This window comes from Pieris napi, chromosome 18, assembly GCF_905475465.1.
Source record: "Pieris napi chromosome 18, ilPieNapi1.2, whole genome shotgun sequence".
Classification (NCBI taxonomy): domain Eukaryota; kingdom Metazoa; phylum Arthropoda; class Insecta; order Lepidoptera; family Pieridae; genus Pieris; species Pieris napi.
Genome location: NC_062251.1, coordinates 7,000,272 through 7,022,945, shown reverse-complemented (window position 1 = coordinate 7,022,945; position 22,674 = coordinate 7,000,272). Strand labels below are relative to the sequence as shown.

The window sequence follows — 22,674 nt, the reverse complement described above, 5'->3', positions numbered from 1 at the left end:
TTCTATCGTGGATACCTAGTTATTAAAAAGTGGATAAACATTGTGTTTACTTAATTTTATTTTTCTGTGCTAATGCCAACATTGACAACCCCACCAAAATAGGTAAAAATTTAGTCCGCTTCTAGACTTTGTGTTGCCGCCGCGCCGTCGCTTTCATGTCAAAGGTCGCCGCCACTGCCCATGTTCTAAAGAATAAAATAAGTTTCCGGGTGCTCAGAACGGACGCAAATAGATTATTTTGTCCTCGCAAGGAAGAATGTAGTCGTAAGGATTTTATAAAAAATTTAAGTAATAAAATATATGTACCTAGTTTATATTATTATTACCTATTATACCTTTTTAAAGGACATTGCACTGCAAAATTGGAATTGGGTGATTTTAACAAACTTGAAACGTGGAAAAGCTCCAAATATGAGCGATGTCATATTGCTTTACGCATTTTGTTTTAAAATCACACACTTCCAAAAATCGAGATTTGCAGTGTCGGTTTATCAACTTCTATCGTACCTACTCTAGTAGCGACTATTGTCTTCAGCGATGATTTACTAAATAAATAAAAATAATCGTCGTGTAGGTACGACGATTATTTTTCTAAGGAATACAATTTTGTTGTAGTAGGTACCTACATCGTTTCTTACTTACACATACTTTAACGACAGTACCTACGTAGCAAAGCGCGCCAGTCACGAGTACGACAAATTGCCTACAAAATGTACCTACGCACACTGTAATGAAATCTGCTAATCACAACACACTGCCTGTAGCCTGCCTGCTATTATTGGTTGATGAACATTGTACATTGGCGAATGCTCCAGGATAGCCCGCAAGCCCCCACAAATAGCAATAGTCTAATAGGTATTTGTAAGTCTCGCGAGACTTGCGAGACTCTTGCTGCAAGATCAAGACCAAGACCAAGACCAGGTGTATTGACGCAAGACAATACCAAGACTGGCCTAAGTCTCGTCTTGGTCTTGCATTTGGGCAACACTAATCAAGAGAATCACACCCCAATTGCAGCTTCTTTACTCTGTTAGAACACGTCTAAACTAAATTACTTGTATTACTATGTAATCATCCAGTTCAAACAATTTGTATGACTCAATACTTGGCGATTAAAAAGAGTGATGGAAAATTTCTTGTCAGTTCTTCTTGCCCGCTCTACGCCCTTGACTTAACTGGTAGTAAATGTAAATTTACAATTAATTTAACTTCTTTCTGACGATTCATAAGTGTACTTGTTTACCTACATGAATAAATATATTTTGAGTTTGAGTTTATGAAATACCATATCTTTGGCGGCTGTTGGCTGGACTTTGCCTGTGCATTATATAATTATTATTTAATATACTTTAAAGCTACTAATATAATATTACGACAATATTGTAATACAACAATAATCATATGATATCTGCTTGCATAAATTATTATTAAGGAGGAATATATGAATTTTATTTATATTTAAAAAGTGATTAGTCATTTCTACGCCAATTTGGGCCATCGCTTGCGAATCGGCAGCATATATTATTTCTGTGTTTATCGATGACTGAAATAGATACTAGAATAATAGATTATAATCGTTATTGAAGTTGCAGAGTTACGGCGCCGACCCATGACTCTAGATAGATAGAAATTAAATTTGATGGAAACTATTCAACCGAGTCTAACGAACTTATTAATATCTATATATCGATGTCTATGTAACACATACCTCAAGGCGTAGATAGAGTATAGAACTAGATGAGCTTCTAAAATAACAATAATAACTAAAGAGAGGCATTAACGTGAAATACTTCAGTGCGAGCGGAACAGAGTATCAGTTTTTCTGTCTTTATTTGTTTACCACCGAGCCCTTGGTGGTAAACAAGTTTTCACCGCTTACTGATAAATCTGTGAAACACATGTCAAACCCATATTTTAAGACTTTATCCTTATAAGAGGTGTATTTAAAGTGTCAGTCATTGTGAATTGTTGCATAATTGGCTGTAAGTAGCTTATTTTGTCACGACTCAGTAACTTTGTTCAAGAATTATTCATTTGAATGTGTATTTTGGTCAATAATAAGCAATCTTCAATGAATTAAAACTGTAAATACGACATATGTCGATCATTCGCTATCTCACACGCTGTACGCTGATGCCTGGTCTATACCATAGTCTGTCTACGCCACAAGGCCTTGAATTCAATGTCAACTGTCAAAACCATAATTAGTTTATGGCACACGAAGCTTGCCTTATAAAACCGACAAGACATGTCTGTAAATTTCTTCGGTTAAGGGACTTAAAATATAAAAAAATTAAAACAATTTTTCGACTTATATTTAATAAGCAAAGTATATATAATAAATCATATTTTAAATATGTTTACCAAATAATAAAATACTTAATTGTGCAAACTTTTAAAGTCAAATCCAACAAAATAAATAACCAATCTTACACAGCAAACCGTATTTCGCTTAATTGCGATTTGCCAACGATCACGTCATGACCCGTTAGACCAATCACAGACATTCGAAACGCAACATCGTCTTCACGGATCGCAGTTCATTTTTCCATACAAATTTCTCGATAATTTTCGTATAATTCAATTCGATTTGAATGTAAGATTGGTAAGTCTTTTATAACGTAGACTAAAGATGTTTTTTATCTTAGGGAGCGTTCAAGTATTACGTAACGCAATTTTTTGATATTATTGACCCCCCCCCCCATGTAACTCGCCGTAACGTTTTTCAGTACCCAAGTACAGTAATGTACCCAAGTATAATAAAACGTTTTGTGACCACCTAGTGACTCTTTAGTTACTATTAAGTATTATGTGGTGTAAGTCGAAAAAAATATTAACAATAACGCGTAATTTAATCCCCGCCCCGCATCGTAACGTTTCACAAAGGGAGCCCCCCCCCCCCCCCCCCCCAAATACGTTACGTAATACTTGAACGCTCCCTTATAATGTGCTTACGAAATTATAAATACCAATAAAAATATTCAATAAAAAAACATGGTAACATCTTCAGTCCACGCTGTACAAGGCCGTTACAATGAGAGACTCCAAGGTTCGGAAACGAGACTTAATTCGAACTGTCACTCTCGACTGTCAAAAATATATTGAATTTTGACATTTATTTATTTACAGCAAGTATGCCCAAATTGTAACTAAAAATATTATAAAACTATTATACAATTAAGTGATTTTATAATTACCCGAAAACTTTGACATAGTGGAGTTCAGTTCCCGCTCGTTTCTGAATATCACCTTGATGTTAATCCAACTCTTTCATCTGTCAAATAGGATGACAGATGAGAGAATTGGTTCGCACCGAGTCTTGTGTTTGAATATAAAAAAAAACCGTAATATTCTAGAATAAACAAATCTAAAAAGTGGCTTCAACATTTGACATCTGACGTTAGCGCGTTATTAGGTTAACTTATTCTGTGGATAGCTGCCATACTCCAATAGCGACTTAGGGAGCGTTCAAGTATTACGTAACGAATTTTGGGAGGGGGGGGGTCCTTTTATCAAACGTTACGATGCGGGGCGGGGATTAAATTACGCGTTATTGTTAATATTTTTTTCGACTTACAGCACATAATAGTAACTAAATAGTCACTAGGTGGTCACGAAACGTTTTACTATACTTGGGTACATTACTGTACTTGGGTACTGAAAAACGTTACGGCGAGTTACATGGGGGGGGGTCAATAATCTCCAAAAATTGCGTTACGTAATGCTTGAACGCTCCCTTATACGGGTCTTTTACCGATACTGATAATTGCATACAAAAACATCTGTATCGTTTTTTAACCGGCGTTGAACCATGAACCCTTGCATATATAAGTAACAAATACCTCATCTTCTTCAGTTATTCCAACTTTCGACAACTCCTAACTCACTATTTGGCTTCCAAGTTACAAGTTTTCCATACAAAAATTAAAAGTACAGTGGAATCTCTATACCTCGAATGTCAAGGGAAATGCAAAAAAAAACAAAACTTAACAATAAGATACATATGATTAAAGTGCGCGATTTTTAAGTGTCTTAAGTTTGGTAGTAATATTTTTTGAAATTATTCTTTAGGCGCGTTATGAAAAATTTATGAAAGTGAAATTTTACGATGCGCGCGCACCGTGACACAAAATTAACAGAATGAAGTTGCCCACGCAAGATGCTACGGCATTGGACATAATTTAAAAACAACATTCGAATAATTATGTAAGAGAATAATAATAAATATTTATTTATTTAATTTTTCAAATGTAAACTGAACTTTATTGATTACTGACTCCTTTTCCAGTCTTTGATTATTTAATTGTAATTAATTTTTTGCATGCAATCAAAAACTATTTTTAATAATGCCAAAGAAGTATAACTTCTTACGCGCATACATAAGTACACGCACTCTTTTTACATATTAATGAAGTAAACTGTACACTACAAAATGAAAAGCTGTGTTACTTAGAAAGTTTAATGAATGTATTCATACATTGCACGAGTGTAATACCAAAACAATAGATTAGAAGACCCGAAACCGAGCAGTTTGGATTTCAATGCTATTATTTAGGGGAATTCCAAGTAAGACGTCACTATTTTATTCGACTGATGACTTCTACTTAAAGTAGTTCGTGTTATAGAGATTCTACTGTACTGGTAGTCAACCTCTCAGAATAAAAAGGCGGACAGTTCTTAACAATACACACCTTAATACTTAACTAAATTCTTATGTAGAAATTCTACTAAGATATAAAGAACATGTCGAATTTTTAGTAGATAAAAAATATTGCACCCTTTTACCTGAAGCACTTTTTCGTCTGTATTATTATTAAACCAGTGTATTAATAGTTAAAATATGTAGTATTAATATATTAAGGTAAAAAATACTCTTTGAATATTGCAACACCTTTAATAATTGTTAATTAAATTTACGTATTCACACGTTTTTGATATTATTCGTTTCATAGGAATTTATTTTCCTAAATTCAACGTGTATATACCACGACAGAATTTAACATTTAATTTGAACTATACTATACTCCGACGATGGCAACACTGCCAAAAAAATTTTTTACTTATCTTAATACAACTTCTACATAAAAGTACTTATAATCTATATTTATATACAAAAAGACATTTTGGTCGAACGCTAATGTGTTTTATTTACAATTGTACACATGTATTGTCCAATTAACTGTCACTATCACTGTAAACTGTCATTTCTTTTAATTGTCAATCAAAGTCATCAAAGGATTTTGATCCTTGAAAGGTATCATCATTACTATTATTGCGACTTTAGGCCAAGCGCACAAGGTCTAAAATCAGTATTCTTATTTCAAAGTGTTCCACGGATCAAGTATATCGATCCTATCTTTTTAAATATTATTGCAACCATGGCGTAAATATAAAGCATATAACATAAGGGTAAATAACTAAGCACCAGGCATATAACATTTCAGATAAAATTATTGAGTTGTAACTTTTATTGGGAACAGAATTCGAAGGACCAAATAATTGCAATAACGCCAAAATTATAAATTTTCACAAACCATGCATATTAATGGCATGCAGAATTATAATTTTTACGATATGTGGCCGAGACAATTCTTTCGAAAACCTTCACACAATTTTGAAGAGAAATTTCACAATAACTATAAAATCACTTCACTGATTCGCACTTATGCGTTCTTGTTTAAGCGTCCATCGCGTCAGCGTTTTTCAAACGAGCGTTTGAACACATTGAGCAAACACTATTCTTTCTCCGACTTCCGTTTCCTCTTATCAGTCTTCTCTTTCTTCTTCCCCTTCTCCGGTTCCGGCGACTTGAAGTCAGCTCGTCTCTTTTTCGGGGGCGAAAGTATTTTCGTGGGTGACTTTTGTGGGGTGTCCGTCGTCTTTTTCGAGGACCTGAGCACTTTCGGCGAGACATTGTCGGAGGATGTTTCGCTGTTATCCGACAGTTTGCACGTATTGGACGACGGCTCAGATTTGGTGTCATCCTCGCCGGGGATGCCGAGAATTTCCGCCCATTGGTCGGGTGGTGGCGTGGGCTGTTTCTTTTCGTCTTCGGTCGGTGGGTCGGATTTCTGTGGGACAAACGGAGCGAGTGAGTGCAGAGAACATAGGAGCGAGCCTGCATCGGACACTTGACGGGAATCGTACGTTCGAAGCTAGTGGCGAGCCATTTAAGTTATTTAAAATTTTTCAAATAAAACGGTATGATATTGCCTTCGGTCACATCAAGCAAGTTGGCCACATGTGTCCGACGAACACGCACAAACGCCTGTCATATTCTGCGGGTGTCCGATACGCTTATTGGCTGAACGGCGAAAATTGTTTGCCACGGTTTTACCCCGAAAACTAGAACTTAAACGAACATTGCACCAAACATGGTAAACAATTTTCGAAACCGTAGCCGTCCGTCCTAGTCTCTCACCATCGCTCCATTTGTCCGTTCGTCTGCAATATCGCAGGCCTACTGTCCACAACCGTAGCTGCCATTAAGTTTTCCAGGAATGTTTCGGGTCCGCGTTGTTTCAATTCCGGATTCAGTTCAGTACGAAATCCGAAATGAATATGGACAGTAGACTACACTGTGTGCGCAGGGGCCTGCAACCCCCGCAGATTATGACAGCCAACAAACACTAAACCGGTTCGCGTACAAGTGTCCGTGACGGAATCGCTGATACCACTTATAAATAGAATTTGAAGAGCATTTGATGAAATTCAGAACTAGACCCATTGAGGTATGGTCCCCAAACATTTACGCTTTTTATTACATGCCATAACCCTTCCAGCTCTACCTAGTTTATGAATCTATAACTAACTAGCTGATCCGGCAAACGTCGTTTTGCCATGTTTATCATGTATAATAAAAAATAGGGGTTGATCGTAGAGGGGTGAAAATTAGGGGTTGTATGTATTTTTTAATGCTGTATCATAAAAAAATTTTTTATCTAAAACTTAAAAAAAAAATTAGGGGTGGACTACCCTTAACATTTAGGGGGATGAAAAATAGATGTTGTCCGATTCTCAGTTATACCCAATATGCACACAAAATTTCATGAGAATCGGTCAAGCCGTTTCGGAGGAGTTCAACCACAAACACCGCGACACGAGAATTTTATATATTAGATATAGATTAAGTTGTATTGGTACATCATATCAAACATGATTTGTATAACAGTTTATCGACAGATAGGATATCTCCATCTCTGTTTTATAGGTAATAAAAAAAGAGACTCGTCAAGAAGAATCACTTTCGTTTTTTATTTTCGTTCGTTGGAGTTTAATTTTCATTACCGATCATCAAAGCGAAAGATTTTTTATTAAATTTTAATTTAATAGGGCCTCCCGTGATTCTTGTATTACGTGCAAGAAAGTGTACAAAGTAGTTTAAACCTGACACAAACAAATAATATAATTAAAAAATAATACTTGTGTTGTGTTTTGCAAAAAAAAAAACTGAATTCTTATTAAGTCTTTTGTTTCATGCCTGTTGTACTTTTTTATTGTAATATGCAATTAATTAATAAGCGTAATATATTATATTTTCTTGTGTAAGTGAATGTTGTAATGTTCTTAATGAGAAAGAAATCGTAAACCGTAATATGCATAGTAGTATACAATACTGCAACTTAGTAAACAGTCAAAATTTCATCAAAAAAGGTCCACATTTCTGGATATATTTCTGTATAATATAGCCAAATAAATAATATAGTTCACTTTAGTTTGTTTCCGTTAAGTTTTTAATATTTTTGAAGTGAAAACTTCTTTAGCGTCGTTGGGATTTGAAAGTCAGTGAAACGAAAAAAGAGACAGACACATAAATTCATAAGAGTTAACGTAGGAAAAAATGAGATAGAAAGCACTGTATACACTTTAAATTTGTATGTATTTAAATCATTCTGAATTGAAACAAAACATAGATGTGCAAAAAAATTAAATAAGAGATTAATTTAAATTAGTTATAAAATTAGATGAAATTTATCAATTTGATTTAGATATTATTAATTATATAAAAAAATTTAATCATTGTACTACATTACATTTCTCTCATTATCTTGTGAATTGCACACATGTTTTTTTTATTGTGTGTTTAGAAGCAGGACTTAGCTATCGTAAAAATCCACACATTTTACGAAAGTCCGGTTTTAAAGTGTTTCTGGTTCTTACCCTTATTCTATCTATGTTGAACATATATATATATAGGGTATGTTTGTTAAATCTCCGGTATTCCAATAATAAAGCCACTTAGTTGTTCACCGATCGTTAAAACAATTTAACATAATTGAACAAAAACAACTAGCTACTAGTTAGTTTTATAGAAATACTAGCCGTTTCGCGCCCGCTTTGCTGGACGAATTAAAATAAATTTTATGTTTCATTATTTATATTTTTTTTCATATTTTTATTATTCTTCTTTTTAACTTCCCGCTAAGAAAATTGTAAAAAAATATTTCGAAAATCGAGTTTTTAACAGATGTTGACGTTTAGAGGTTCTAGGAAGCCTCTTTTGTTTTTATTAGCGGGAAAAATTTTCATAAAAGTAAAACAGAAATAAAAAAATGGAATTAAAAAAATAAATAGCCATAAACCATCTAGGAAAAATTTCGCATCGAATGGTGGTAGTTTCATGTCGATACGATCAGTGGTTTAGGCGTGAAAGAGCCTCAAAAGAACACCATTTTCTTTTTATATATATAGATTAATCAAAATCTAATCTGTCAAACGCTTTGTTTCACATATTTGACAACAAAAAAGGCACACAGCCTTGAGTGTCAATAAATTAAAAAAAAATATGCCTCATTAGACAAATAACAACAAATTAAATTTCGCTTTAAAAACAATGAAAAGTAGCAAAAACGATTTTTAAACCAATTTTTAACCAAGTTCAAAGATAACATAAGTGTCACTATAGCTATTATACTTTAATATGTTTAATAAAGTAATTTAATTTAATTTTTTTTAATAATCTTTATCAAATTAAATTATACAACTATCGTATTGGCCATTAGCTGTTAGGATAACATAAATAATAGTATAGGAGTGTTTTTATAAATAAATAACTAAAAAACTTCCACTCACCTCTCCCTTATCCTTCTTCTTCTCTTTCTTGGAGTCCTTGTCCTTATCCTTCTCTTTCTCCTTCTCCTTGTCGCGATCTTTGTCCTTCTTGTCCTTTCGGCTGCCGCGTTCGCGTTCTGAAATAATATATTTATACTAACTGCTGATTCCACGATACGTTTTTCTGGCTTATATATTTTATAAGACGTATTAAGACATAATTTTTTTAGGATAAAAAAAATATAATAATGTAAAAGTATATGGCGACTAATCGTAGAATTGTATATTATATATGCCAAAGAATGGATTGTTTATTGTGATATATTTTTTAGTTCCTCGTAATTATGCATATTTTAAAATATTTTTCAAGCCATGTTTCATAACGTTTTTTAGATTAAAATACTCAAAAAAATACTGAAATAATATCGTTTTTGCCTCGCATTATTAAATTTGTATTTGCATTTTTGACATATTTTGAAAAAAAAAAAGGTAAAAACATGATAACTCAAAAATGGTTTTATGCAGTTAGGTCGTTGAAATTATTGTCACCACCATCACCTCTAATCGGAATAATAGCAAAATATAATACCTATACTCTGATTTTTAATTCCGTAGAATTCCGACATTTCATAAGTGTTGCTACTAAAAAAGTTCTCCACCGAAAAAGGGACATATTTTACTTATTTGAGGGCATTAAAAAAATGCTCTGTATTTTTTGGTTTACCTACAAAAAGGTAAATCTAAATATCACGATATATCGAATTAACTTTAATTTATTTATTTTATTACTTAGCTGGCATCACTGCCTACTAATTCCAGGTTTAGTAAACCTTTTTAAAAATAAATGTTATCTTTACTAGTGCGTTTTTACTGTTTGTGATAAAAAGGGAATCACTTGCCGCTAAACCACTTTTATGTGGAGCATTAACTATCAATAAAATGTATATATAGACTCAGATGTTCAGACTCGTATTGAAATTAGAAAATGTGCCCGGCCAAAAAGGTTTGCCATCACTGACATGTCAAAAAATGATAGCTGTCAGAATTCTACGGAATTAAAAATCAGAGTAATATATGTAAGGAAAACATAATATACATATTTTCCTATACAAACTCTTTTTATATTTTATTTTTCTTCTTTGCCGTCTGATCGACGATGTTTAATTTGTCACTTTACATAATTAAGATGTGAGATGTTTTAATTTTTTTCATTATATTATTTTATTTTATAAAACCTAGAATATAGGCTTTAAATGTTGTTTCTTTTGTATTCACAGAGAAACGCAGTTGCGGTTTATTTATTCCCAGTACTCGTACAAGCAATTGATACCATTATATATATATAATACATACTAGCAGACTCGGCCAAGCGTTGCTGTGGCTAAGGTTTTTGTTATATTACATAGTAGTAAACTATTCAAGGGAAACGGTAGGAGAACGTATGTGAAAGGTAGATAGCTTATGTGAAACGTTGATACTTATAACACAGCGCCATCTGTTAGAATTGTATCAAATAATAAACAAATATTTTGCAATAAAATAATATTGCGACTATAATTTGAGATTTAAACTACCCTATCTTTTAAGTTGGATCAAACTACACACGGTGTGCAAATTTGATTGATATCGGTTCGGTAGTTTAGGAGTCCATTGAGGACAAACATTGTGACACGAGATTTATATATATTAAGATGGTTTATATGCCATTGATATTTCTCGCGTTATTATATGCTGAAAAGAAGACTCACCTTTCTCCTTTCCATCCTTCTTCCTCTCGTCCTTAATCATCTTGCAGTACTCCCTAAAGTGATCCTCTCTCAAGGAGCTACTCTCAACCGCTTTATACCGGACGTCCACATCGATTTTCTTCTTCACTTCGACCCAACGGGCGTGACGGTCCACATTTTTGTCTTTGAGGAGCTGTATGAAATCTTGTTTGGCCTATAATGAGAGAGTTGCTCGATTATTCACTGGCATTCCTCTATATTACGTTCAATGGTTGTGTCTGGTTCATTGGTAGATGGAAATCTTTGTAGCTTGGAATTGGAAACATTTAATATTCAAGGAAATTGGGCAAGGAGGATAAAAATTTTAAAGACCTTTAATGTGAGAGAGTATTTAGGCCATAAGTTTAGTCAAAAATTATAAATAATTTAATTGTTTATTATTATGACATCGTTATAATTTGACATCATGCTTTCTTAGCAAATAAACGATTTATTATTGTTATTATTTATTAAATATGTATTATTTAATTAATTCTTGTCAGCTATATTACTTGTTTGAGAAATTGTTTGTTTTTAAATAACTTGTGTCGACATTCTGTATGTTTAAGCTACATTTAAATACTTTTAAAATTTTATTTGAGTTACAACAGCGAGCCTAATTCCACCAGTTTTATTAAGTATTGTTTAATTAGCGTTTATGTGACAAAAAATGATTTTCAATTGTTTTATCTTGTATATGTCAAGGTATTTTTGTAACATACACTCAAAAACTGGATCAATTTCATTATTTCACCATTAGAATAAGTAAAATATGTGTTTATTCATTATAAGTACATATGTGTAAGATTTTGGAACCTTTTTAAGTAAAAAATACTTGTGTCAGGGGTCCCAGCTCTGCCATTACAAATTAAAGATATTTATATAATATATATATATTAATTTAAGATATATACAAAATATATGACCACCAGTAACCGCCTATCCTATATATTTGGTAAAATTGATCAAATTTGTCATATATTTCACATAAGATAGCTTGTAACATACCGTAGATATATTATGTATGATGTGGTAAACTTGAATAAATAAATAAATACACGAATTATTTTTGTTTTTTTTTGGTTTATAATTTTATTAAAAAACGCACTGCTGTAACAAAAAAGTTACAATTTAATTTTTAGTTCGCTGTCCGGTCAATGCTCGAGTCAAAACTGCATTATATCTACAATATAGTGATTAATTTGCCTATTTTCTTTTTATATAACATTTTTATGCCACACTCTCAATGCCAGAGGGTTCGCGAGTGCGTTGCCGGCCTATTATTGTTGGGTTTAAGGAATTATTAATTAACTATTTAACGTATTTAATTCATATGTACATTACTTAACTGGAATCATTAAACCTCGATATTGACAGAAAACGAGTATATTTCAAATCTGAGGCAATTTTTATGAGAATGTAAAGAAAAGTTTGAAGCCCAATTTTTAAACAATTAAATAAAAATATAATGATTAGGACGTGGGGGATGAAAATAAAATCGCATAGCGCCATCTACCGATAAACCACACACTGTATAAAATACCCTGAAAGAACTTGGATTAGAAGCTGAAAAGAAGATATATATTTTAGTGCCCTGTGGATGAAAATTTTATTAATTTCTGAAAGAAAAATTTCATTAGTTACACAAAAGTAAAGGCTTTTTTCATACACTTTGTTCGTTGACAATTCGACAATACTTATTGAAAATTATTACTATAGAAGCTTAGCGAGACGTGCATACTGTCTTGCGTCAGTAGAGCGACTGACAATTTTGTATGGCATCTTTTAGTTTATGCAAAACAATTAACACGTCTACCCTCTTTTTCACTCTTCAATCCAATGTGTCAAATTTTGACAGAGGAGAGTTTATGTTATTCTTTAAATAATTTTAGTTTTATACTGAGAAAACTTAATTTCTAAAATAATCAAATTAAAACGTTTCTGTACAGCCTTTTAACTCAGACATGTATTGCCATCCAAACGAAACACAATTTCCCCGAAATTCGAACCTTTGAAATGCCACTTGAAAAATGAGGGTACACCATATTTCATAAAAAAATTGAGGGTAATACACATTTTCAGAAAAATATACTAAAATGAGCTTTAGTATTTCGACATCATTTAATCTCTTGGCTAATCTTCTAAGTCAATATTGTGTAGACAGAAGGCAATATAGAAACAACTTCTGTTTCGCCAGATTTCGAACCCAGCACCCTTAGGTAGAGTACACATTATTTTAGGTCCATCAAAATCTATATTAAATTATATTAAACATTTAAATGCCTTCCAAAACGATATAGTAAGAATATTATTACTAAAAGTAATAATATTACAAAGTAAAACAGGTTTTTAACCAAAAATTTAAATACTAGCTAGTTCCAACGATTTCGCCTGCGCTATTTGACCCAAATTCATGTAGTTTTTGATCAGTAACCGACAGTTTCCTTAAAATATACGTATTGTATGTGTATGTGTATATATATATTGAACAAAGTTAAAGCCTTGACTTTTGCACATCTTAAACTACCTAATAACTTAAAACAGCCTTATGGATCATAATTTAACTTAGATTTTAATAATTCTTTATTAAAATCATACAAAGTTAATTTACCAAGAATTACAAATGTTTTCTTAATTATTAAATGCATTTTTAATAGACAATTTTAACCACCATATTCCTAGTAGGTACTGTGTTCGATTCGAGAGAAAAAATTGTCACAAAAAAAGACACGTGAAGTCTGTACTTTATGGGAGGTTAACATTCGTAACAGATATTAATTTGAGCCTATGTTGTTTATATCTGCATGCATTATATATCCCAGAAACAGAACCAAACTTCAACTTCCAATCTAAACCTACAAATTTTCTGCGCTATATTAATAACATTAAAAAACATAACAGAAATGAAATCAAAATTTCGATTAAAATTAATCCACTGGGAATCGAACCCAATTTAAAAATCCATAAAACTGTTTCTACATTTAATTTACAACATCCTTACAAACAATAACTTTGATATAAAACAAAATTCAAAATACACTCCAATCGGTTCAGTAGTTAAAACTATTCGAAAACGAAACGATTTAAACTACACGTTAATATCACCCATCACCGTTCTCTTCGGTTTTGTTTAACAACGAAAACGCGTCGCTTTCCGATAATAAATTATGGGCTTAAAACTATTTCTAACCTTATAAAAGTTTGGTGCAAACCGAGGTGACCACTTGACGTCAAATTTAATACTCATTGATTTAAATACTTGCCACACTACAGTAAATTTGCCCCACTGCGGTAAACTTGCCCCACTACAGTAAATTTTCCCTACTACAATAAACTTGCCCCACTCCAGTAAATTTTCCCCACTACAGTAAACTTGCCCCACTACAGTAAATTTTCCCCACTGCGGTAAACTTGCCACACTACAGTAAACTTGCCCCACTGCAGTAAACTTGCCACACTACAGTAAATTTGCCCCACTGCGGTAAACTTGCCACACTACAGTAAACATGTCGCACTACGGGTATACATGCCCTTCCGTAGACGCATTAAATTGCCCCCTTAACAAAAACATGTAGACTTTCTCTTTATGCTAGTTATTTATGTATTGGACAAAATTCTGTACAGGTAACTAATAAGATAACGTGCGGCCTTATCGCTTTCGAGCGATCTCTTCCAGGCAACAACTAGATTAAGTGCCAACTCAACTAATGAAAAGTAAACAACATTAACCTCAATGGAGTATACTATGACCAACTATACCGTATATAAAATTTCCCGTCTAACACTGTGTTTAAAAATGTACTGTTGGCGCTAATTTAGTAGACTATATATCTATATCTATCTTCATTTGGCCCCACGACAGCAACCTTGCCGCAATATCGCAAGATATTTAAAAATACGTACTAATTTTATTTCGATTTATTTAGTCATCTTAATCATCCCCATTACGGTAAACTTAAACGTGTCAAATTACCTTTCTCACAAAATCCATAGCTAATTATTGCTATGAAAATCTTTGATTAATGCCTATGAAAAACTTAACAAAAAATCTAGTGTTCCACTAGTGCAATCTATATTGAAATCACTATTATTAAAAACATTAATTAACTTGTCCCTCTATTACCAAGTCTATCAATATCGCCACCGTAACGTATACATATTAGCGCGCCACGCTATCTCATACTATAAATATAAATGAATTGCCCCCCTATCTCGACCTCTAATAATAACATCGCTACGATTTGTATGTAACTTGAACTTTGAATATTATCGAAGTCAACTTTCCCCCACTATCACAAACTAACATCTTGCCCCTCTAACATAAACTCTATAGACAAGATGCCCCACCGTCCCTATCAACATCAAATGGCCACCACCGGCACGCGCCGCGCGTCCTCCTTCCGCAGTCAGCCACGCGCCCTCTACAAAAGAATTGTCGCTCGTATTGGATTCGGTGCCAACTGGACCTAGGTGCCAAGTCAACCACGAGGTGCCAACTCGACTGCTACTATCGCCTTACGACTGTGTTATCGTGACGATGCCGTCTTATTTATTATTTCGATGGGCAATATCACGAAACACGACCGTGTGTATAATAAATAGGACATTACAAGTGAAAATTAAATTTTAAAAGCGATTTGGAAATTACTCTTTTTACGTTTTTCCAAACCACAGAGGACAAAAAATATCTACAATATAGTTTCGTAATTTAAAAACAAAATTAAAAATTGTATAAAAACTATATTATAGACGGTAAAAATGCAGTCTTAAAAAATATTTCAAAAATTTCATAATCATACATAAATTTAAATAATAACAATTGAATAAAAAGAAACATTCGCATAGCAGACTTGTAGGTGGGATTCGAACCCACTACAGCTGAATTACACGGGAGTCGAACCCACGATCTTTCGAACGTATCCAAAAATGCCTGAAAATAAATGTTTAAATCTGAAAAAAATGGATCACAATTGAAATTCGCAAAATTCCGGCGAAAATTCCAATAATTAAAACAAATTTATAAGTAGCAATATGTATGAAAAGCAATAGAAGAATAGTAAAATTCAACAAGAAGACTTCAGAGAGTGTTAGAACTAAGAAACGTTCCACATGCCCGGGTTCTATACCCACAAAGTAATCGTAGTTTCTACGAGGCGTTTTTTGAAGACAGTATAATATCTACGATTCGTTTCCTTGGCTACAAGTCTCACCGGATATTGAGTGATACCGCCCATGGACAGTGTTCTCGCGAGTGCGTCACCGTTGCTAGCATCTTATCCAATTTATCTTTGAAATCCTAACCTCCAAATGGGGCAAACATATATACTTTTATAAATTTGTGTACAAAAAAAGTATTGTTTCGACGGAAATCAAACTCAGAACTAATCTATAATAGGTATGAAATTATTTTGTCAAAATTTCTTATCTACTATTATAAATGTTACACTTTCCCCTTCCCAGGGGGGGGGGCTGTTAAGCCTCGCGAGGGGGGGGGGGATTAAGCCCCATCCGGGGCATATGCCCCCTTCGTGATTTGTATGATGAATGATCGCACCCTGCTAATACACTGCAGTACAGGGGCTGCAGCATACGAGAAATATTATCGTGGTCGCATTAATAGTATAATTACATTCAAACGTCAGCGCGTTTTAGAACACACACAGCGCCATCTACATTAGAATTGAGTAAACACTGGCTTAAAAGATCTCTCTAAAGCCTTCAAACAGCACTTCAAGTGACAGGTCGCAATTCATCCGTCCCGCTCACTCACCTGTTCCCTGCGTTTCTCTTTCTCTTCCTTCTCTTTCTTGCGCAGTTCAGCAATGTGCTCGTTGAAGTAGGTCTCACGCTCGCGCAGTTTCTCGATAGCGCGGAACCGTTCATCCCGACAGTACTTCGTTGAGAACTCGGTGAATGATGACCTGCAAATTATGATTATACATTTTTTTAAATTGCCGAATAAAAAAAAGTTTCCACATATTTTTAATGAAAAATTATACGTAAAAATTATATCTCAAAAACTACTGAATCAATGTTGATGAAACCTGGACTGACCTAATTTGCAAAATACTTAATTAAAATAAATTACAATATCCGAAAAGTTCTAGTCATTAAAAACTTTAGGACACGTGTTTAGAAACTCAGAGTTCAAGTATTACGTCACGCAATTTTTGGAGAATATTGGACCCCCCCCCCCCCCCCCGTGTAACGCGCCGTAACGTTTTTCTGTACCCAAGTGTAGTAAAACGTTTTGTGTCACCTAGTGACTCTTTATACCTAACATTCACCATTATGTGGTGTAAAGTACTGGAAAGTCGAAAATAATATTAACAATAACGCGTAATTTAATCCCCGCCCCGCATCGTAACGTTTTACAAAAGTAACCCCCCCTCCCCAAATTCGTTACGTAATACTTGAACGCTCCCATAGACATACACAAAAATCTAATACCAACAATTTCACATACATACAGAACAAACTGTTAATTGTAAAGTCTCTCTCAAACGACTGGACCGATTTTGATGAAATTTTTTGTGTGTGTTCAAGGGGATCTGGGAATGGTTTAGATTCACAAATCAGCCCGCCAGATGGCGCTGCAGTCGGTACTTTCATACTTTGCTTCACTAATCGCTTGAAATATCATGCAGGACAACGTCTGTCGGGTCCACTAGTAAACTAATAAAGGTTTTTAGGACGTTTTTTACTTACTTTGAGTGTAATTTGGCCTCTTCCATGAGAAGTTTGAAAGTCTGCTTTTTCAGCAGTAGTTTGTTGCGTTTCTCTTTTCTTTCTTCTTCAGCTCTATCGCGCACGTACTTGTTGAACACCTGCAAAAATTACAGTTTATAAATCCTTCTAAATAAGCCTTGTCGAAAAAATATTTTATCATATTTAAATAGTCAGTTGCAAGGTATGTTTTCCGTACGTATGCGTACCAATACTTGAAAGGCCGGCAACGCACTTGTGAGCCTTCTGGCATTGTGAGTGTCCATGGGCGACGGTATCACTTAACATCAGGTGAGCCTCCTGCCCGTTTGCCTCCTATTACATAAAAATGTAATCAGTGCTCAAAACCTCTACTAGCACTATTTTTTGCGTTAAATAATGAAGTGTTCATAGTAGTTATCAAGTGAAATTGTCATCAAAAGTTCCTTTACATTTTTTATTGATAATATTTAAAAAAGGTTAATTAAAAAAAAAAATTTTGAACACTACTGTGTAGTGAAGATACGAAAAGAAATGAATGCAACTCTTTTCATCTCTTTCTTTTTTTTTTAATAGAGTATGTATAATTAATATTTAAAAATATTTTTTTTTTTAATAATTTGCATGTAGTACATTTTTTTTATTTTTTTCAATGAATATTTTTAATCAGGGTAGTATTATATATGTATCACTATAACCTTCTTTTTTACTAAAGATACTTTAGTGTCACATAAATAATTATTGATTAAAAACAACCTAACGTTTGCATATTCTATGGGCTTCATACTTTCGATTGGTATAGAATTTATCTAATAATCATACCGGTGAAATGTTTAAAAAATTTTTTTTTTTAAATATTAATTAAACATACTCTGGACTGAAATTTGCTAGGCAACCCATATGGATTATATTTATTGACATATTAAATTAAATATAAAATACGTATCATTAAATAAGCATCTCATCGCCAAGCTGTGAAGCCGCTCGGAAAGTGACCGGTCGTCGGCTGATGAAAAGAGACAGAAGACACACACCTGTCGCCTCTCCTTAGACTCGAGCAGCAGGTAGCGGTCGTCGAAGACGATCTTGTGAAGCTCCTTCTCCCAGGGGCTGAAGGCCGACACGTCCGACTCCCGCAGCAGCTGCAGGAAGGAGGCCACTCGATCCTCGAACGGCAACACCACCCGCTTCCTGGCCGCAAGCATCTCCGCCTCCACCGCTGCGTCCGCGTTCGCGTCGATGGCCTTTTTCGTCGTCACGCCCACCACTGTCACAACACAATATTAATATGTTTTCTACTACTACAGGTAAATCACAGAACAGATTTTTATATTTTTTTTACTTATGTCACTTTAATGACGTTGTGGTTTATGACATTTTCCTTTGAATAATTGTAATGTAAAGGGAGGGCAAAACTTGCTGAGTTTCTTGCCCGTTCTTCTCAGAACAAGGCCTCCTGGTAGTTTTGCGAACGGATGGCGTAGTCTTGCTCTTTCGTGAATTTTGTAAACGTTGTTGACATTCATAAGCATGCTCTAAGAAGCATCTAAATTGAATAAACGTATTTTGATTTTGATTTTTTGACAGGATTTCGTGCTTTTAAACCGATTTCAAAAAAGGTGGTTTCGTACTTTTAAACAGTTTCATCTGTATACATAATTGTGATTGATCTTAATTAATTAATTAAAATTATATATAAATAAAGATTTTTAATCAATTTAAATTCCATTTAGGTAACAAGTATCATCAAAATCGGTTTAGTAGTTTTTGACATATCCACGCGTCAATGGCAAATGCTCAATTATAGTCAGTTGGTTAAATTTTCTTTTAATTATTTACTTCGCCTGACTACTTAACCTGTGTATTTAATAAGCCAACAACTCACAATCGACTTTCTTGACCCGTTTCGGGCCGTCGCTCTCAGAGTCGCTGTCCGAGTCGATTCCACGTTTGAGATCGCCGTTAGAACCTTTCGAGGGAGTCGTTTCCTTCTTCTGTTGTTGCTGTTGTTGTTGCTAAAGACATACATACAAATGAGCTAGCTGACAATGGGGGTTGCTATAAATGAGGGTTGCTATAAATGGGGATTGCTATAAATGGGGGTTGCTATAAATTGGGGTGCGATAAATGGGGGTTGCTATAAATGGGGCATGCTATAAATGGGGGTTGCTATAAATGGTGGTTGCTATAAATGGGGATTGCTATAAATGGGGATTGCTATAAATGGGGGTTGCTATAAATGGGAGTTGCTATAAATTGAGTTTGCTATAAATTGGGGTTTGAAACAGCAAAGGTACGCAAAACTAATTTATATGGACTTGACAAAACATTATTTCACACTACAGAAATAAATCTAGAGAAATTTCTGCGTTATAGGGGGATTTCCCGCGTTACATGGGGGACGGAAATCGCGTTAAGCTTAGGTTTCCTAGAAAAGCGGTGCCGTTATCTAACGGCCGTAATGTAGCGTTGGGTGACGTCACCCATACGTTGTCTATAAATATCTACATCGGAGTAGGTTTTCTAGAGAACGTTGAGTGTCACCGCAACGTCAAATGCTGTCATTTGCATGACGGTGATAAACATTAGTTCGACGTTTACCGCGTGTAGCGGTGCCCATATGTTAAAAAGCAAAGAACGGCCGTTATTATCAACCATAAAATAACGGCCGTTAGTTAACGGCACCGCTTTTCTAGGAAACCTAAGCTTTATAGGGGTGATTACGTATATTATTTTGTATGCCTTTTTTATAATAAAAATGTCATATTGAGAAAATATTATTATTTTTTTTTTAAATAATGGCAACCCACTAGAGAATTGAATATCATCAAACCTGTTGTACAAGATGCGGAGGCTGGGCAACTGCAGCATCAACGTCCTTCCTGCCAAGCAGTTGAGCTGGGCGTTCCCATACAGAGAGACGGGCCGTTGGATTGTAGAAGAAAACGCGACCATCGCCAGTCCATACAACGCACCTGCAAAATTCATTTACAAAACATTATTTATTGATCACATTGAAGAACCAATTCATTTGCCGACTCTCAATCTCGATCTTCTTGGGAGCATTCAAGTATTACGTCACGCAATTTTTGGAGATGATTGACAAAAAGAACCTCTTAGGGGGCCTCATAGCCTAGCGGTCTTATTAAGTGGCAGCTAGGTGAGGGGTACCGGGTTCGATTCCCGGTTCGAGGGCAAGTTTTAATTTAATTTAAATTTGTTCTCGGCCTTTGGGATGGTTGTGCGGTACCGGGCGAGTTCCTACACTGTACATGGAGGACATAAAAAATCCTATACTTCACGCTGGCTACTGGACAAATCGTGCCAGAGCCATTAAAAAAAAATAAAGGGTGCGTGTACTTATGTACGCGCTTAAGAAGTTATACTTCTTTGGCATTATTAAAAAGTTTTTGATTGCATGCAAATAATTAATTACAATTAAATAATCAAAGACTGAAAAAGGAGTCATTATAGTCAATTAAGTTCAGTTTATTTGAAAAATTAAATAAATAATTATTTATTATTATTCTCTTACATTAAGTGTAACATAAATTCTATTTAGTTAAAAGTATATATTATTATATATTTAGAACATCTCTACCAAACACTAAGATGTATGTTGTAGCTTTGGCAGTATTGCACAATATAAAATTAATAAATTTCTTTGAAAAAATAATTAAAACTCCTTTATTTGTTTAAAAGGTAAATGACAAATGTCATTATGGTCATTGAAAATTCTTGGCATAGCTGCTAACTTCACGCATATTCTATTTCTTTTTACTTGTAGATTGTCTTATTCCTATCTCGCTCACGCACGCTATAATCACACTCCCAATTTTGTGTCACAGGTGCGCGCGCATTGTAAAATTTCATTCTCATAAATTTTTCATAACGCGCCTAAAGAAGTATAACTTCAAAAAGAACCTCTTAGGTAAAAATTGCGTGACGTAATACTTTTCCAACACAATGTACACTTATGATCGTCAATAGAAATACATATGAAATGCTTCTAATTTTACATTTACTGCCAGTTCTCAAATCAAGGACGTAGAACGGAAGGGAAGAACTGGCAACAAGCTCTGCCACTCTTTTTAATCGCCAACTTTATTGTTTTACACAATGTTTGTAAGGAGCTGCAACCATTGCACCATGTTCCACTTGACATCTTAAGTAATTAACAATAATAAAATAAATAAAAACAAAGATTTTTCCTCTATCAGCAATAGGCATGGTGAAATAGGAGCACTTACGCCATTCAAAGACATTCCAAATTCAAACTGCTCTATAGGACAATCATAGAGCCTGGACAAAATCAAATTAGTAATAGAATTTGTTACACTTAATGTAAGAGAATAATAATAAATATTTATTTATTTAATTTTTCAAATGTAAACTGAACTTTATTGACTATAATAACTCCTTTTCCAGTCTTTGATTATTTAATTGTAATTAATTATTTGCATGCAATCAAAAACTATTTTTAATAATGCCAAAGAAGTATAACTTCTTACGCGCGTACATAAGTACACGCACCCTTTTTTTTTAAATTATTATACTACAATAAGTAATTATTATATTTTATGTCTCACACTGTTTTATTGTGTTTTTTCTATTATTATTACTCTTTAAGGTAAATATTCTACGGTTTCGATATTTGTAAATATGTGAGGAACATGTATGCTAACTTTTTTAGTATAGTAGTTTATTCTAAGAGTACATTGTCGTCACATATAATTATTTTACTAATTAAAACAAAATATTGTGCACCTAATTTAAAAAGAGTAAGCTTGGAGTTTCTTGCCCATTCTTCTCCACACGAAACTACCTTTTGGAAGGGGCAACTAGAATCTTTTTTTTTTTTATGGCTCTGGCACGGTTTGTGCATTAGCCAGCGTCAAGTATAGGATTTTTTATAATTCGTGCTTGTCTTTAAAAGTTCGACCGTGTTTTCCATGTACGGTTTTTAGGCACTTTCCCGGTACCGCACAACCCTCCCAAAGGGAATCGAACCCGGTACCCCTCACCTAGCTGCCACTTAATAAGACCGCTAGGCTATGAGGCCCCCCAACTAGAATCTTCTTTATATTTTATTTGACGTTCAAAGGTGCCATTTTAGGTGGTCTAATTGAAATAAATGATTTGACTTTGAAAC

At 34.0% G+C, this 22,674-nt stretch overlaps 1 protein-coding gene across 1 annotated transcript in view; it reads right to left on the bottom strand.

The window, feature by feature from the left end:
* LOC125058816 (transcription elongation regulator 1-like) overlaps positions 1-20,502 on the bottom strand; it is a 29,958-nt gene extending 9,456 nt beyond the window's left edge. The window contains exons 1-7 of the mRNA XM_047662964.1: positions 20,356-20,502; positions 19,408-19,537; positions 18,557-18,789; positions 17,526-17,644; positions 16,588-16,738; positions 10,800-10,992; positions 9,073-9,188 (exon numbers count right to left, since the gene is read on the bottom strand). Coding sequence (XP_047518920.1) covers positions 9,073-9,188; positions 10,800-10,992; positions 16,588-16,738; positions 17,526-17,644; positions 18,557-18,727 — 750 coding nt within the window. The 5' untranslated portion in view covers positions 18,728-18,789; positions 19,408-19,537; positions 20,356-20,502. The remainder of the gene's footprint in view (positions 1-9,072; positions 9,189-10,799; positions 10,993-16,587; positions 16,739-17,525; positions 17,645-18,556; positions 18,790-19,407; positions 19,538-20,355) is intronic.
* Between the last annotated feature and the right edge of the window lie 2,172 nt (positions 20,503-22,674).